General features: G+C 49.0%; 1 protein-coding gene across 1 annotated transcript; it reads left to right on the top strand.

The window, feature by feature from the left end:
• Positions 1–3,134: 3,134 nt before the first annotated feature.
• Positions 3,135–15,903, top strand: LOC111180520 (cell adhesion molecule CEACAM5-like). Its single transcript, XM_089903489.1, is given in 8 exon segments — positions 3,135–3,367; positions 4,149–4,153; positions 6,530–6,808; positions 8,265–8,417; positions 8,420–8,512; positions 11,456–11,734; positions 13,375–13,629; positions 15,692–15,903. Coding segments are annotated over 8 exon segments (1,347 nt in total). The 5' UTR covers positions 3,135–3,296.
• The last annotated feature ends 1,114 nt before the right edge of the window (positions 15,904–17,017 follow it).

Genomic DNA, 17,017 nt, shown 5'->3' on the forward strand with positions numbered 1-17,017 from the left:
CTTAGGCTGAATTCCTGCAAGTAGAATAGTTGGGTCACATTTTAATCCTTGATACATGACATAAAATTGCCCTTCAAAATAACTATGTCAATGTAGCCTGCCACAAAGTGTATATGAGAGTGCCCATTTCTGAACATCTTTGCCCACATTGGGTATTATTGCTTTAAGAAGTTTTGGTGATTTTATGCCATTAAAAGTTTCCATTGAAGTCCTGGGGACAGTGGTGTTTGAGGATGACGGACCTGGAGGGATTTGTAGGATGGATGCCAGGTGGGAAGGATGGAACGTAGGAGGGAGGGAGATCAGTTCATGGGTTTGACACCTGGACAGAGGTTCAAGTACATGACACCAAGTGGCTTTTAGTTTTGAGATGCTTCTGATGGGGGCGGGAATCCCAGTTGGAAAACAAGACCTCCTGAGGAGGTCCCCATCCTTTTCCCCTTCAGTGACAGGGAAATCACCACCTTGCCTCCTGCACAGCCTGTTACGTTATCTAGTTCCTCTGACACTTTTCTGTTACTACCTGTGTTAGTTTCCTAGGGCTGTCATAACAAATTACTACAAACTTGGTGGCTTAAAACAACAGAATTTTATCTCTCACAATTCTGGAGGGCAGAAGTTGAAATCAAGGTATTGGCAGGGCTGCACTCCCTCTAAAGGTTCCAGGGGAGGAGACTTCCTTGCCTCTTCCAACTTTTGGTGGCTCCAGGTGTTCCCTGGCCTGTGGCTGCATCACTCTTATCTCTGTCTCCATTCTTCACATGGCCTCCTCCTTTGTGTGTCTATGTCTTCTCCTCTTTTGTCTCTTATAAGGACACTTGTCACTGGATTTAGGGCCCACCCAGATAATCCAGGATGATCTCATCTTGAGAGCTTTAATTTAATTACATCTGCAAAGACCCTTTTCCAAATAAGATCACATCCATAGTTTCCGGGTGGACGTATCTTTTGGGGGACCATCATTCAAACCACCGCACCATCATTCTTATCATTGGAAATCATCTTCTAAACACAATTGCATTCCTCACTATTCACTGGCCATGCAGGCTTCTTTTATTTCCTCAGACAGTCTATGCTCCTTCCCTCCTCTGGGTCTTTGCACATACTGTTCCCTCTGCCTGGATGTCCTTTCCCGCATCTCACAATTTTTTTTTTTTCTCAATCTGGATGACTCCTTCTTCAGATCTCAGTCTAAACTTTACACCTTCATGTTGCCATTGCACCCTGCCCCTGTTCATTAATACTGCAGTATGTAAATTTACATTTATTTGGGGCTTCCCTGGTGGCGCAGTGGTTGAGAGTCCGCCTGCCGATGCAGGGGACACGGGTTCGTGCCCCGGTCCGGGAAGATCCCACATGCCACGGAGCAGCTGGGCCCGTAAGCCATGGCCGCTGAGCCTGCGCGTCCAGAACCTGTGCTCCGCAACGGGAGAGGCCACAACAGTGAGAGGCCCGCGTACCGAAAAAAAAAAAATTACATTTATTTGGATGGATGGATGGCTAATGTCCATTTTTCCATTAGACCATCCACAGGCTCCGTGAGGGTAGGGTTTTGATTTTACAGTTCATTATCTTATCCCATTGCCCAGCTGTGGTCCTGGCACATGGTAGGTGCTCATCAAATGTTTGTGGTATGACTGTTGATTGAATAACAGTTGAAAGCTCCCATTTATTTAACTGCTGTGTTTCTGACTCTGTCCTGGGCATTTTACATGTCTATCCTCATGAACCCTCAAGGCAGTGTTGCTTCTATTTTAAGAAAACAGAGGCTCAGAAGCTTAGTGAAGCCACCTGTCCGAAGTCATTGTCACAGATTGTGTTTTTCAGAAGCAGACTCTGAAATGGAGTTGGGGGAGGTGTTATGAGTCAAATAGTGTCCTTACCCCCCAAAAAAGATATGTTGAAGTTCTAGCCCCTAGGACCTCAGAATATGACTTTATTTGGAAATAAAATTGTTGCAGATATAATTAATTAAGATGAGGTCATACTGCACAGACGTAGAGAACAAAGGTATGGATACCAAAGGGAAAGGGGTGGGGTGGGAGGAATTGGGAGACCCTGATTGACACATACATATTATTGATACTATGTATAAAATAGACAACTGATGGGGGCATACTGTATAGCACAGGGACCTCTACCTAATGCACTGTGGTAACCTAAATGGGAGGGAAGTCCAAAAGGGACGGGATATCCGTATGTATGTGGCTGATTCATTCTGTTCTGCAGTGGAGGCTAACACAACATTGTAAAGCAACCAAACTCCAGTAAAAATAAAAAAAAAAACGATGAGGTCATACTGGAAGAGAGTGGGCCCCTCGCTCCAACGTGCTTGGTGTCCTTATAAGAAGACACAGCCATATGAAGACAGAGGATTGGAATGACGCTCCGACAAGGTGAGGAGCGCCAGAGATTGCCAGAAGCTGGAAGAGGCAGGAAACAATCCTCCAGGTTTCTGAGTGAGCACGGCTCTGTCCATGACTTGGTTTTGGACTTCTGGCCTTCAGAACCGTGAGCCAGTACGTTTCTGTTGTTTTAAGCCACCCAGTTTGTGGTACTATGTCACAGCAGCCCTAGTTAACTGACACAGGTGCGGGATGTTTATTAGAAATCAATACCTGTGGAAGGAAGGAGGGGGAGGCAAGGCTGGGCAGAGAGAGAGAAATTGATCAGTGATGCAGCCCTGACACAACTTCAGCTCATTTAGCAGGGAGCTCAGGAGAGAGTCTTGTCCCCTCAGGGTTGTTCCGTATCAGGGTGAAATGGCCAAGCCTTGCTCAATCTCCAGATATAGGCCACCCTGGGAAGGACATGACCTTGGAGGAGATGACAGCTGGAGGCCACCTGCTGATTCATGGGGCAAGTCCCTCCTGGAAGTGGTCCTGTCCAGCGCGTTTCTGTGTCTGTCACAGTCACACAGCTAGAAGCACAGGTTCGGGGACTGAGAGCCGGGGCTGTTCCTGGGATCCTTCCTGGTGTTTCTGATGTCTTTCTCTCCCCACACCCTCAGCCTCTCTCCTGGGCTTCTGTGTGATGCCAGTGGCTGCCCGACTGACCATCACACTTGTCCCGTCTCAACCGCTGGAAGGGGACAATGTCACCCTGGTTGTTCAGGTCTTGGCCAAAGACAGGCTTCTGTGCTTCAGCTGGCTTCGGGGAGGGGGCACGGAGATGGCCCAGCAGATCTTAACTTTCTGCGTGATCCCCGGGGGCCTGACCCTCGGCCCTGCCTACACAGGCCGGGAGACGGTAGTCCAGATGGATCTTTGCACATCACTGCACTCAGCCTCACGGATATGGGCCCCTACACCCTACAGAAGTTTGTGGTGGATGTGAGCCACCCCACATAGAATGTCTACTTGCCTGTGTTTGCTCAGTGCAAACACACGCTCCCCAACAATCAGAGGGCTTTTCCCAGCCTCTGATCTGACCCTGTCCCTTCCCCACTCAAAACTCTTCCATGGCTCCCCAGTGCCTTAAGGACAATATGTGTATTTCCTGGGGATATTTGGCTGCTGTGACAAGGGTTCAAACAAAAGGGTCTTAAAAAATACGTTTCCCTCTCTCTCTCTCCCCCTCGTCCAGATACAATAATTTTGGAGTGGATATAACTGCATTATATTGTCAGAGGCCTAGCTCCTTCTAAATCCTCCACCACCCTTGGAGGGTAGCCCTTGTCTGCGTGGACCAAGATGGCTGATATGGACATAGGTATGTCCCCATTCTAACATGGGAAAGGGGAAGAAGGAAGGGAAGGGTGTGTGCCCTTCCTTTAAGAACCTGAGTCAACGATTATACCCATCACTTCTGCTCACACCTCATTGGCCAGAATTTAGTCACATGGCCACACATAGCTGCAAGGGAGGCTGGGAAATGTAGTCCTTATGCTGGTGGTCATGTGCCTGGCTAAAAATTGGGGTATTATTATTACAGAAGAAGGATATTAGAGGACACCTAGCCATCTCTCTCAGAGTGGGGATGGAAAATAGAAACCTCTCCTTGATTAAGAGATAAAGTAGGCTGAAAGTGATGGCTCTCTTTTGTCCTAGCCTTGATTTTTATATACAAAAACAACAAAAGCACAGAATCTTGTATAGAGGAAAAGGAGAAGCTGCTTCCCTGGACCTAGAAATGCTATGTTTGTGTAGATGGGGTCAGGAAAGCCCGTACTCTGAGCTCATAAGGACGGATTCCAAAGACCTTGGGTCAGGTGATCCCAATAGCAGCAACCCCACCAGTGTCCTGCCCTCCTCTTAGATGATTCCTTCTTTTCCCCATAAAGAGATGCAAACTCTTTTTACCCACTTATTATTTATTTTAAAATTGTGATAATAGTACAAATAACATAAGAGTCATCATCTTAACCATTTTTAAGGGTACAGTTCAGTGGCATTAAGTACAGCATCAACATCCCTCCATCTCCAGGACTCATTTCATCTTGCACAAGTTGAAACTCTGTACCCATTAAACACTAACTCCCTAACCTCTCCCTCCTCCAGCGCCTGGAAACCACCCTTCTACTTTCTGTTTCTATGATTTTTGGCTACTTTAGGTACCTCAAATAAATGGAATCATACAGTATTTGTCCTTTTGGGACTGATGTCTTCAAGGTTCATCCAAGTTGTAACATGTGACAGAATTTCCTTTCCCTTTAAGGCCGTATTCCATTATACAGTCATTCCTCAGTATTCATGGGGATTGGTTCCAGGACCCACTGCAGATACCAAAATCTGAGGATGTTCAAGTCCTTTACATAAAATGGTGTAGTACAGTTGGCCCTCTGTATCCATGGATACAGAACCTGTGGGTATGAAGGGCTAACTATACATATAAAACACGCTTTGTTTGTCAATTCATTCATCAATGGACAGGGGGGTTGCTTCCGCCTTTTGGCTATTGTGAATAATGCAGCTATGAACATTCTTGCCCATTTCAAAAACCAACTTAGACCATCGTTAGGCATTCCTCCTGTGACCTTGAACTTGGAAGCTCAAAATCACTTGGAGTCACTAGACAGATCTGGAGGGTGGCAGGAAATAGTTCACAGAATTTATATTGGCTATTCAAGGACTGTATGTGGCATCACCAATATATTTCTTCTCCTCTTCAGGTCCTTTAGTCTTCCAGCCATTTAGATAAACTATTTAAAGTATTTCACTCTGTTTTTTTCCCAACGGAGGTTGGTTTTTAGAGGTGAGAAGTGATTGGTGGAATGTGGTTCCTTCCATGGTGAAGTCCCAGGTCATCTGCCTGCCACACCAGCACCACCATCCTGTTCAGTCTCATCTTTCCCCATTCTCTGTGCCCAGACCCTAGCTCTCTAACCTCCTGTCAGACCTGCTTCCTTGTAGGACTTAGCTCTGCCTTCTGCTGTCATCCTTTCTTCCCTTCACCCGTATAATCTCCTCCCCCTCATCACTCTGGAGCTTTTCATGTAAATATCATCTCCCCGAAGTCCTTTCTGATCCCCTAACTGGGTCAGGTGTCCCCTCTGGTTTATCGAAATCCCCTGGAATTCCACATCCTAGCTCTTCCCACTCGGGCCCACTGGACTGTGAGTCCCATGAGGGCACAGACTGGAATGGCTTGATCCCTGCTGTACAGAAAACCCTAGTTAAATGAAGTAACAAATGGATGGATGGATGGATGGATGGATGGATGGATGGATGGATGGATGGAAGGATGGATGGATGGATGGATGGATGGATGGATGGATGGATGGAAGGATGGATGGATGGATGGATGGATGGATGGATGGATGGGTGGGTGGGTGGATGGATGGATGGATGGATGGAAGGATGGATGGATGGATGGATGGAAGGATGGATGGATGGATGGATGGATGGATGGATGGATGGATGGATGGAAGGATCAGTTAATGGTGGTTCCCTGACCCAGCAGATTACACTCAATCTCCTTGTTCTCTGCTCCCAGTGACATCTTTCCTCTAGATAATTTTTTAAAAAATAGCTCATATTTTAAGTGCTTACTACACCCTTCAGAACTGGGAAGCCCTGGGAGGTCAGGGCTAGGACGGACTTGATCACTACTGTGACCCCAATACTGCCCAGCACAGAATGTGGCTCAGAACAGATGCCCAGTAAGTGTTTGTTAGGTGAAAGATTAAATGAATAACCAACATTATACATTGACTAATACTTTGCATAACATTTGGTATTTTCTAGCATCACTGCCTCTGCCTAGATTTGGCAAAAAGGCTACACGTGTAAGTCTAAACGACTTAGTCTGCTGGGGTCATCTGTACAATATCTCCTTCCCCTCCCCCATCCCTAGCCCAAGGGCAGGGACCTAGAGGACGACGCTAGGCAGTTACTCTCTGCAGATCCCAGGCCAAGGGTGTCACGTACGTTAGTTCATGTCATCTTCACAACAGCCCCATGAGGCTGGCGCCTATCTTTGGAGGAGACTGAGGCTCAGAGGGGGAAGGTCAGTGTGGCCATGTTCACCGAGATGGACAGTGGTTTTTCTGGGGTTCAGTTCTCCTTCTCTATCCATCCCCCCTTCACAGAGAAGCTGGCCCCACCTACAATCACAGCCTCCACCTTGGCGCCCCTGGAGCTGCAGGACTCTGTGACCCTGAGCTGCCAGTCCCCAAGCAATGACGCCACCTTCCAGTGGTACATTGGCAAGGAGCCTGTGGTGGGCAGTGGGCAGCTGGAGCTGTCCCTGGACGAGCAGAGACTGACTATCCCCCAGGTGACCCGGAATGATTTAGGACCTTACCAGCACGAGGTCAAGAACCCTGCCATCACTAGGCTCAGTGAGCCCCTGCCCCTCAGTGTCATCTGTGAGTGTCCATCCCACATCCCTTGCCTCCCTGAAACCTACCTTGCCTGGCAGGTTGGGCTGCAGGGGGCGGGACCCAGGGGCACATGGAAGGGTTATAAAGGCAGGATCAGCTGCAGGTCGCCATGTCTTTCCTTTTTTAAAATTAATTTATTTATTAAAAATTTATTTTTGGCTGCGTTGGGTTGTCGTTGCTGCGTGCGGGCTGTCTCTAGTTGCGGTGAGCGGGGGCTACTCTTCGTTGCGGTGCATGGGCTTCTCATTTGCGGTGTCTTCTCTTGTTGCAGAGCACGGGCTCTAGGTGTGCAGACTTCAGGAGCTGCAGCACACAGGTTCAGTGGTTGCGGCACTCGGGCCCTTTAGCACATGGGCTTCAGTACTTGCGGCACGTGGGCTCAGTAGTTGTGGCTCATGGGCTCTAGATCGCAGGCTCTGTAGTTGTGGCGCATGGGCTTCATTGCTCCGCGGCGTGTGGGATCTTCCCCGACTAGGGATCAAACCCGTGTCCGCTGCATTGGCAGGCGGATTCTTAACAACTGCGCCACCAGGGAAGTCCTGCCCACGTCTTTCTAAAGCATACATTGGACTCTGTTCCTCCCCTCCTCACGTCTCTTCCATGGCTCCCTAGTGCCCCCCAGGAGGAAGTTCAGCCCACTTAGCCTGGACTACAAGGCCACAAGTCTCTGTTGACCCTCAAAACCTCGTTTCTCAGTACTCCTTACACACCACGGTCTGGCTGAACCCCAGCCCCACACACTGTGCCCTTTTTTTGGTGCCTCCCTTCCCACCACTGCTCTCATCCTTTGCCTGAATAACTCCTCCTTATCTTCCAGGTTTCAGCTCAGGTGTCCTTTCCTCCAGGAAGTCTTCCCTGACGCCCCAGGCTGGGTCAGCCACCCTCTCTGGGCTCCTCCAGATCATTGCTGTCAGGAACAGGTGTGTCTCCCCAAGTGGACCGGGAACACTGTGAGGGCAGGGCTAGGCCTGTCTCAGCCTCTGGTGTGTCCCCAAACCCAGGACGGTGCCTGGCACAAAGCAAGGGATCAAAAAACACGTATTGAAAAGATGGATAAATACTCCCTCTCAGTGAGACATGTGTCTGCCTCTCTCATGCGTAGAGGCAGTGCTGGAAACAGCTCTGTGGCCCCAGCAGAGCTCATCCAGATCCTCGTACACAATAAGCCCTGGTTAACGCTGGTTCATTTCTCCACCCAACATATAATTACTGAGCATCGAGCGTGTGCCTGACACTGACACAGCCATAGCCCCTCCCCCTCAAAGAGTATACAGACCAGTGCTGAGCCCACCGACTCAGAGAGGGGAGGTGAGCTGCCCAGGGCCACACAGCAAGTGGGAGCCCTGGGAAGGGACCAGGTTGAGAGGAAAAGGCCGGACCAGGCAGAGACCCCAGGTTCTCGGTTACGACTCTCTCTGGGAATTTATTTTGGCTGCTACAGATGGTCCGGACATGCCCCCAGTAACCGCCACTGACCTCAGCTTCATAGTCGGGTTCGACCTCACCCTCTCCTGCTCCACCATGTGCAACCCTCCAGCCCAGTACTCGTGGACGATCAGGAGGAACCCAGGGCCCTCTGGCCAGCAGCTCTTCCTGTCCACCTGGGCACAGTTGGAGTCTACACCTGCGAGGCCACCAACCCTGCCTCAGGCAGCCACAGTGCCACAGACACACTGATTATCATCCCTGGTGAGTGGGTGAGTCTGGAGGGGACTCTGGTTGACCAAATGGAGCTTGAGGAGCCCTGGGAGACCACCCATGCCAATCACCGCCCCTCCACAGAAAAGGAAGAAATTTGGTGGGAGGGTATTCAGGAATTCTCACGGTCACAGAGGAAGTCATTGGTTGAGACCACAGAGCTTTCTCCTAAGCCCTTGAGTTTCTGAACTTCATTGTAGTCTTAGGAAAATGCCCTGAACCTCTGAGAATCTCTGGCTCTTGAGTTTCTGTCCCTTTAAGGTTTTAGCTGCAGCCCAGAGGTGATTAAAATCACCTCCTGATCAATGCCTTATTAATTTATTCATTCACATATTTATTAAGCAACTAATATGTTCCAAATACTGTTCTCGGCACTAGGGATAGAGTGATAAGCAAAGAGAGATGTGGTCCCTGACCTCCTGCAGCTTAAGGTCTAAAAGGAGAGACAGGCGATTAAAAGATTGTCACACAAATAAATACATACTTGAAGAATGTGTTAAGTGCTCTGAAGGAACAGAAGATATAATGAGAGGCTGTAATGGGGATTCAGATTTGCATAGAGTCATTGGGGAGGTGTATCAGTTAGCCACTGCTGCATAACAAACAGTCACAAGAATTAGGTGGCCTATGTATGATAACAAACAATTATCACACGTCTGCAGGTCACTTGGGACTGCTCTGCTGTTCTCATCTGGGCTCACTCACACGCATGCAGCTTGGTTGGGAGGTCTGCTTCTCCAGACTGGGCCTGGGTGGGCTTGGCTCCTCACTGTGGGTTGGACTCAGGTCTGCTCCGCCTGTGTTCATTCTGAGGCTTAGATTAAAGCAATGGCACCTTCCCAAGAGGGAGCTCTTCTTCATGATTATGGCAGAGGTGCAAGGGGGCACACCCAAGGACACAAGCACATTTCAAACACCCGCTTGCATCATGTCTGCCAACATCCTACAGTCAAAGGCAAGGGACAGGGACTTCCCTGGTGGTCCAGTGGTTAAGACTTCGCCTTCCAGTGCAGGGGGGTGCAGGTTCGATCCCTGGTCGGGGAGCTAAGATCCCACATGCCTCGTGGCCAAAAAACTAAAACATAAAAAAACAGAAGCAATATTGTAACAAGTTCAATAAAGATATTAAAAATGGTCCACATCAAGAAAATCTTGAAAAAAAAAAAAAGCAAGGAACATAGTCTGCCTTTTGTGGAAGGGACTGCAAAGTTACTTAGTAAAGAGTGTGAATACTGGGAAGAGTGTAGGGAGGAGTGAGGTAAAGCATTGCAGCCAATGATTTAGTCTACCACAGGAGGCTTCTCAGAAGTGGTGGCATTTAAATGGAGACCTGAAGGATGAGCAGGAGGTGAGTTATTGAAGAGTAAATGCGAGTGGGAGAGGGACTGGCATGTGCCAAGGCCCTGTGGCAAGAAGAACTTTGGTGTGTGGAAGGAACAGAGAGAATACTAGCCTGGGGCATATTAAGCAAGGAGAAGAGTAGTAGGGGGTGGGGCTGGAACAGTTAGCAAGGAATGATCATTTAGAGCCTTTGTCCTGAGGAACCAGGAGCCAAGGATGGCCCTTAATCAGGAGAGAAATACAATCTAATCTTTTTTTTAAAAAAAATTTAAATATTTATTTATTTGGCTGTGCTGGGTCTTAGTTGTGGCACACGGGATCTTCGTCACTGTGTACGGGATCTTCGTTGCAGCATGCAGGGTCTTTTTTTAAAATTAATTAATTTTATTTTTGGCTGTGTTGGATCTTCATTGCTGTGCTCGAGCTTTCTCTAGTTGCGGCAAGCGGGGGCTACTCTTCGTTGCGGTGCGCGGGCTTCTCAGTGCGGTGGCTTCTCTTGTTGCAGGAGCACGGGCTCTAGGCGCATGGGCTTCAGTAGTTGTGGCTCGCAGGCTCTAGAGCGCAGGCTTACTAGTTGTGGCGCATGGGCTTAGCTGCTCTGCCGCATGTGGGATCTTCCCGGACCAGGGCTCGAACCTGTGTTCCCTGCATTGACAGATGGATTCTTAACCGCTGCACCACCAGGGAAGTCCCAAGGTCTTTTTTTTTTTAAAAAACTGTGGCATGGAGGCTCTTAGTTGCAGCATGCATGCGGCATCTAGTTCCCTGACCGGGGATCGAACCCAGGCCCCGTGCATTGGCAGCACCAGGAAAGTCCCCAGTCTTTATCTTAGGGAAAAGATCTTTTTGCTGCCACATGGGCAGCAGATTGGACAAAGGCAGGAGATTAGAAGGACAGTTAGGAAACTGTAAATGTATCACAGTATTTGTGTATATATTATCTCTTTTAATCCTTATGAGGGGCATTGCAATTATCATTTGACTGGAAGGACTCTGAGGGATGGTTTAGTCATGGTAAGTCATCAGCTAGTGAACTCAGTCTGATGCCAGATCCTGTATACGTAGCCACCTAGAGTAATGCTGTCCAACAGAAATATAATGCAAGGCACATGTAGGATTTAAATTTTTCTAGCAGCCACAATAAAAGAGTAAAGCATAACAGGTGAAACCAATTTTAATAATTTTGTTAACCCAGTATATTCAAAACATCATTTCAACATGCAATCAGTAGAAAATTTGTTGATAGCTTACATTGTTTGTTTTTTTTTTTTTCCGTTTTGGAAATCCATTGTTTATTTTATACTCATAGTACATCTTAATTTAGATCAGCCACCTTGCAGGTCCTCAGTAACCACATGTGGCTGGCAGCCATTGTACTGGACAGTGCAGATCTAGACTAGATGATACTAACTAGACTGAATAGGAGGGTGTGTGAATTTCCAAGCCCTGGGAGGAGATGGTTTCAGGAAAGGGGTGAGATGCACAGAGGTCTAAGGGGAGGAGGTTAAGGATTGCAGAGCTCATCAAATTAACTGTGAAGAGGATCCCTCTTATCTCACTGCCGTTCCCTCTTTGCTCTGTGTCCCTGAACAGAATACATGCCTCAGCCCAGCATCCTGGCTGACAATGTCGGCCCCGTGGAGAACACGGGCTCTGTCACCCTGATGTGTGTCCCTCCGAAGAGAGTCATAGATATCAGGTTGTTCAGAAACAGTGATGTCTTTTCCAATGGGGGCCGAGGGGAGCTGTCCCCAGACCACAGGCCCCTCACCCTCTGGAACATTACACGGAATGACACCGGGTTCTACCAGTGTAAGGCCAGCAATTCTGCCACTTCCAGCCTCAGCAACCCCCTCCCTATAAATGTGAATTGTGAGTCTCTTTTGCCTTATGCCTTGGGGGCACCCTGGGGAGGGAATGGAGCAAGTTAAAATAATAATAATAGTTACCAATATTTGTTGAGCACATACCATGTGCCAGGCACTGTTCACGTTGGAACTATTTTAATCCTCACCCACAAACCGTGAAGCAGAAACTATGATTATTCCCATTTCACAGATGAGGAAATCAAGGCTTAGAGAGGTTAAATCAGTTTCCCGAAGTTCATATGTGGTAGTCAGATTTGAACACAACGTCTGGCTCCAGAGCCTCGCACTTAGCTGTCTTACTAAATTGTCTCCTCCTTGCTTCCTGAACCATGAGACTTAGAGGCCATCTCATCAAATGTCCCTTTATTATGACTGGAAAAACTGAGGTACAGAGAGAGGGAGAGGTTACCCAAGATAGGTAGGAATTGTTTGGTTATTAAGGGGAACAGAAACCACACGAAGCTGAAAGAAACAGGAGAATGTACAAGGTCACAGAGGTGCCATGTGGAAGCCAAGGAATTCTGGACTTCTCTTTTTTCTGTGGGGCTTTCATTCTCAGGGGTTGAATGACAGCCTCAGCAGGCCCACACCCACAACCCACCCCCTTAGCCACCACAGGAGAAAGTTCCTCAGTCCTTTGCAGTTCCAGCTAAAGTCCCAAGGCTGACTCTCATTGGCCCATTTTGGGTCATGTTCCCGCCCCGAACCAATCACTGTGGAGGGAGATACTGTGCTCTCATTGGACAGTCAGGGGTCATGTGTCTGCCCACAGCCTGTGAGGGGCAAGCAGGAGGACCCACCCCACTGGAACCAGAACAGGCAGACTGAGGCTGGAGGAGGGATAGTTCCGTAAAGGACTTCACTACTGGGCTGAGGAGTTTGGAGGCTGGTCAGGCAAAATCTGCATATGGCCCTCAGCTGGGTCCACCCTGGGGCAGGAGTGCGGTTCAGTCTCTCTTTTTAGATAAGGGTCATGGGCTGGGGCAGCACTACCCCTACCCCTGTGGGGTTGCTCTCAGCTCAGTGCTGGGATTCCTAGCGCAGTGGTCTCTCTGTGCCACTACCTTCCTTTCCTCTCGCCACTGGCATGGGGATCGGTGGGTGTTTTGGTTGACAGTCAGGCTTCATGCTCTCTGTATTCAAGCTTCTTCTCTTAAGAGGAATTTAAAAAAATTAAAAATAAATCAGATTAATTAGTCACTTATCGGCACATCTAGTACTGACCACAGGCCAAGCAGACACATATCCCAGTGAGTCCACACAATCCAGTGAGGTGGCCACTCTCTTCCCTGATTTTCACAAAAGAGGAGACTGACGCTCAGCACTAATACGTGAGATTGCTAGGATCGGATTCCTGCTAGTCAGACTGCAAAACCTGGACTCTTAATCCTCAAGCTATAGCACCTCCTCTCACGGGTGTGTAAGGAATATACCTTAGAAGGAACAACGGCCCCTCCACCTCCTTCCTTCTCTCTCCTTCCCTTCCTCTCTCTAACATGGTTTGGGGTGGGTGGGTCATGGTTCCATTTGTGGCAGAAGTGTGATAGAAGTTGGGCAGAACTGTGACTCACTGGGCCTGGGCTAGAAGTAGAGAAAGTATAGAGCATTCTCCTCCCTTTGAAATGTCTGTTCTGTCTTCCCCAGATTGTCCTAATGTCCCGGTGATAAACCCCATGGACTCTACCTTTGCGGTTGGCTCCAACCTCACCCTCTCCTGCTTTGCCGACTCCAACCCACCTGCTGAGTACGCATGGAGGGTGGCTGGGAGTCCAGGGGCAGCAGGGCAGCTCGTCTCCATTCTGGATATCACGCTGAACAGCTCAGGACTGTACAACTGCCATGCTGTCAATGCAGACACAGGCCTTCAGAGTATGGCCCAGCTGGCGGTCCACATCAAAGGTGAGGGGCCTCCTCTCCTTATCCATCCATCCACCCACCCACCCACCCACCTATTCCTCCATCAACACACATAGCAACCTATTTACCCACCCATTCACTTGCTTATCCATCCACATACCCACCCCTCATCCATCCATCCACCCACCCATCCTTCCAACTACCCACATACTCATGCAGCCACCCATTCACATAAACATTCACCCACCGACCTATCCATCCACCCAGATAGTCAACTCAGTATGGGCAGGGAGGGTCAGAGACTTCCAGGCAGAGGAAGCGGTGAGTGCAAAGTCCCTGTGATGGGATGGAGCAAGGAGAGTTTGAAGGGCTGGGTTTGGTTCACCCGGGTTCTCTGAGAAATAGAAGAGCCCTTATCATAAGACTTCGAGGTCTCACTATGAAACTGCTTCCATGGAACAGGTGCCTTCCTTCCCCGTGTCCACTTCCTTGGGGCTTAAAGATCAATTTAGGGGCACAAGAAGCAAGAGGCATCTTCTGGTCTTGGCTTGGCCTGGGGGTGAAGGAAGGCCGGGTGGGCATGGTTCTTACCCTCAGGGAATATACAGTCTAGTTGGAAGCCAGGATGGAAACCTAGAAAGGAAACTCAGCAAATTACACCTGCGTGCATTCACTTATTCAGCAAATTGCATGTATCTTGAGTTTGACTCAAACTCCACGCCCCCCCCACCCCGTTCACTTTGTTATTAGCATACCCACAGCCACCATTAAATCAGTGGTGCAGTGGATGATGGGCAACATCTTCAACTGAGAAAATACAGCATTTATGAAGCACCTACCGTGTGCCTAGAATGGGGTTAGGCCACAGGGAGACAGGAATATAGTGTGAGCATTGTTCCCCCAGAACCAGTTTAAGTGATAGATGAAATGTCCTCAGGTGGTACCTGGAAATGGCGTGACGTATCATGACATAGAAAGACAGTCCCTCTTAATTTAGTTCAGTCTTTCTGATTACATTGAGAGAAAGTCTTGATTTGAGCTAGTTATCTTTAACTCTCTCCTTAGCACTTGCTAATTTCTTGGCCTAACAAGGAGAGAACAAGACCCTGTTGCCGCATCTTGCTAGAACTGAGTGGCATTGCTTTGTTTATATTGAACTTCTTTTAGAAGTTAATTTTTTTCTACTTAAATTTATTTAAATAGAATTGTGAGTCGATATAACGAAACATATTAAGGCAATGCTGTAAACGGGGATGATATTGTGAAGGGAGAAAGTGAATGACGTTAGTAAAGTACTGTGTCGGGGAAAGAAGAGTGGGTGGGAGTAGAACTCTTGGGTCTTGGGCCTTGAGGGAATCTAGTATTCTCCTCTCTCTGAGCCCCAACCTCTCCATTTGCGAAAATAGACACTGGAATCAAGGAGCTCCCTCTTGGGGTCTTATGACTGGGAGGGCTGTAGATTAAATGTGCTCAGCTGAGAGGGCAGTTGAAATCCGGGGTGGGTGGGTGGTTCACGGTGGTGTCGGGCCTCTGTATTGGTTCCACATGGCTGCTGTAACGATTCCACTCTTGGTGGCTTACGACGACACACAAATGTATTCTCCTATGCTTCTGGAGGTCAGATGTCCAAAATCAGTCTCGTGGGGCCAAAGTCAAGGTGTAGGCAGGGCTGTGCTCCTTGGGAGGCTCTAGGGTAGAATCCATTTCCTTGTCTTTTCCAGCTTCTAGAGTTGCAACCCTTGCATTCCGTGGCTCATGGCCCCTTCCTTCATATTTAAAGCCAGCATCACAGCATCTTCTCCCTTTGACTCTGCTTCTGTCTGCTTCCGTCTACTTCTTTCTGCTTCTGTCACACGGCCTTCTTCATTCTGTGTCAAATCTCCCTCTGCCTCCCTCTTATAAGGAAACTTGTAACTGTATTTAAGGACCCACCTGGATAATCCAGGCTAATATCCCCATTTCAAGGTCTTTAACGTCAGCACATCTGCAAGGTCTCTTTTTTTTACCATGTAAGGGAACAGTCGCAGATTCCAGGGATTAGGAACTGGAGATCTTTGGGCACCTACCACAGCTTCCCCCACTCTGTTTCTCTTCTGCTCCATAGATGCCACATCTGAGAATGACCAGGGCCCAGCATTCTATGGACCACACATCCCTGGAGGGGGCATCGCTGACATCGTGCTTGGAATGGTGGTTGGTATTGCTCTGATGGCCACTGTGGCCTATTTCCTGGGCTTCATGAGGGACCAGGTAGCCGTGATTCTCTTTTCCCTAAAGGAGGGTTGGGTACCTGTCTATGAAGGAAGCTTGAGGTAAACAGGAGTCCTGGATAGGATGAGGATAGAGAGAGATGAACCAGATTCCTGAGTTTTCTTTCTGCTTTGATGGAAATTAATGGTGGATAAGTTGGCAGAGCCCAGATTGTAGAGGCCTTGAATGCCAAGCTGCAGGCCTCAGACTTTACCGCATTTGACCTTGGGAATCAAAAGAGTGCTCCTTGCACGTGAGACACCCCTCCACTCCTCTGGGCCTGGTGGGCCGGCTGGCTAGGAGAGGGTGCAAGGGTAGTGAGTAGGGAGCAAGAGATGAGCGCTCCTTTCTAGGTATGGAAATTAATGGTGAAAAGGGTGGCATGGGACTCTTTGCAGAGACCTTGAACTCCAAGCTGAGAACTTGTCTTCTCCTGTGGGGAGTTAGTGAGTGCCATCTTCAGGTAAATGTGCAGCATCCCTCCCTTGATGTAGGCCTGGGGCATGGAGATGGTAAGGTGTTGAGTGAGGGACGAGAGAATGGAGTTCCCTGTGCATGTGTGTGCATGTGCCCGTGTGCGTGTGTGTGTGTGTGTGTGTGTGTGTGTGTGTGTGTGGTGGGGAGTGTGGAGGGAGAGGGGTGGTGATGCGCACTCATGGTCGGAAGGCTGGCAGGGGTTGTATCGTGGAGGCCTCCAACACTAGACCAAAGGATTTCATTCCTTGTCACCAGGAAGCAGTGAACAACTACGCCCCTTATACTGGGCCCCCCTTCCCCACCCCCAGCCCTGGGGCAGAACCTAAATCCTCTCTCCTTTGTCTTCCCCTCCAGATCAGGGCAGCTGTGTTTTCTCACCCATATGTCAGGTCATTATTGCTGACAGGGGGTCACCAGATACATTGGAACCAGGGCTGGGGGCGGGGGGAGTGAGGATGGGGGGTAAGGGGGAGGGAGGAGCTTGGAAACTGTTAAAATACCTCTGTAGGGCTTCCCTGGTGGCACAGTGGTTGAGAGTCCGCCTGCCGATGCAGGGGACACGGGTTCGTGCCCAGGTCCGGGAAGATCCCACATGCCGCGGAGCGGCTGGGCCCGTGAGCCATGGCCGCTGAGCCTGTGCGTCCGGAGCCTGTGCTCCGCAAAGGGAGGGGCCACAACAGTGAGAGGCCCGCATACCGCAAAA

Source organism: Delphinapterus leucas, chromosome 20 (assembly GCF_059928025.1).
Source record: "Delphinapterus leucas isolate spDelLeu-1000000601 "Yukka" chromosome 20, BTC_Dleu_Yukka2, whole genome shotgun sequence".
In the NCBI taxonomy this organism is placed as follows: domain Eukaryota; kingdom Metazoa; phylum Chordata; class Mammalia; order Artiodactyla; family Monodontidae; genus Delphinapterus; species Delphinapterus leucas.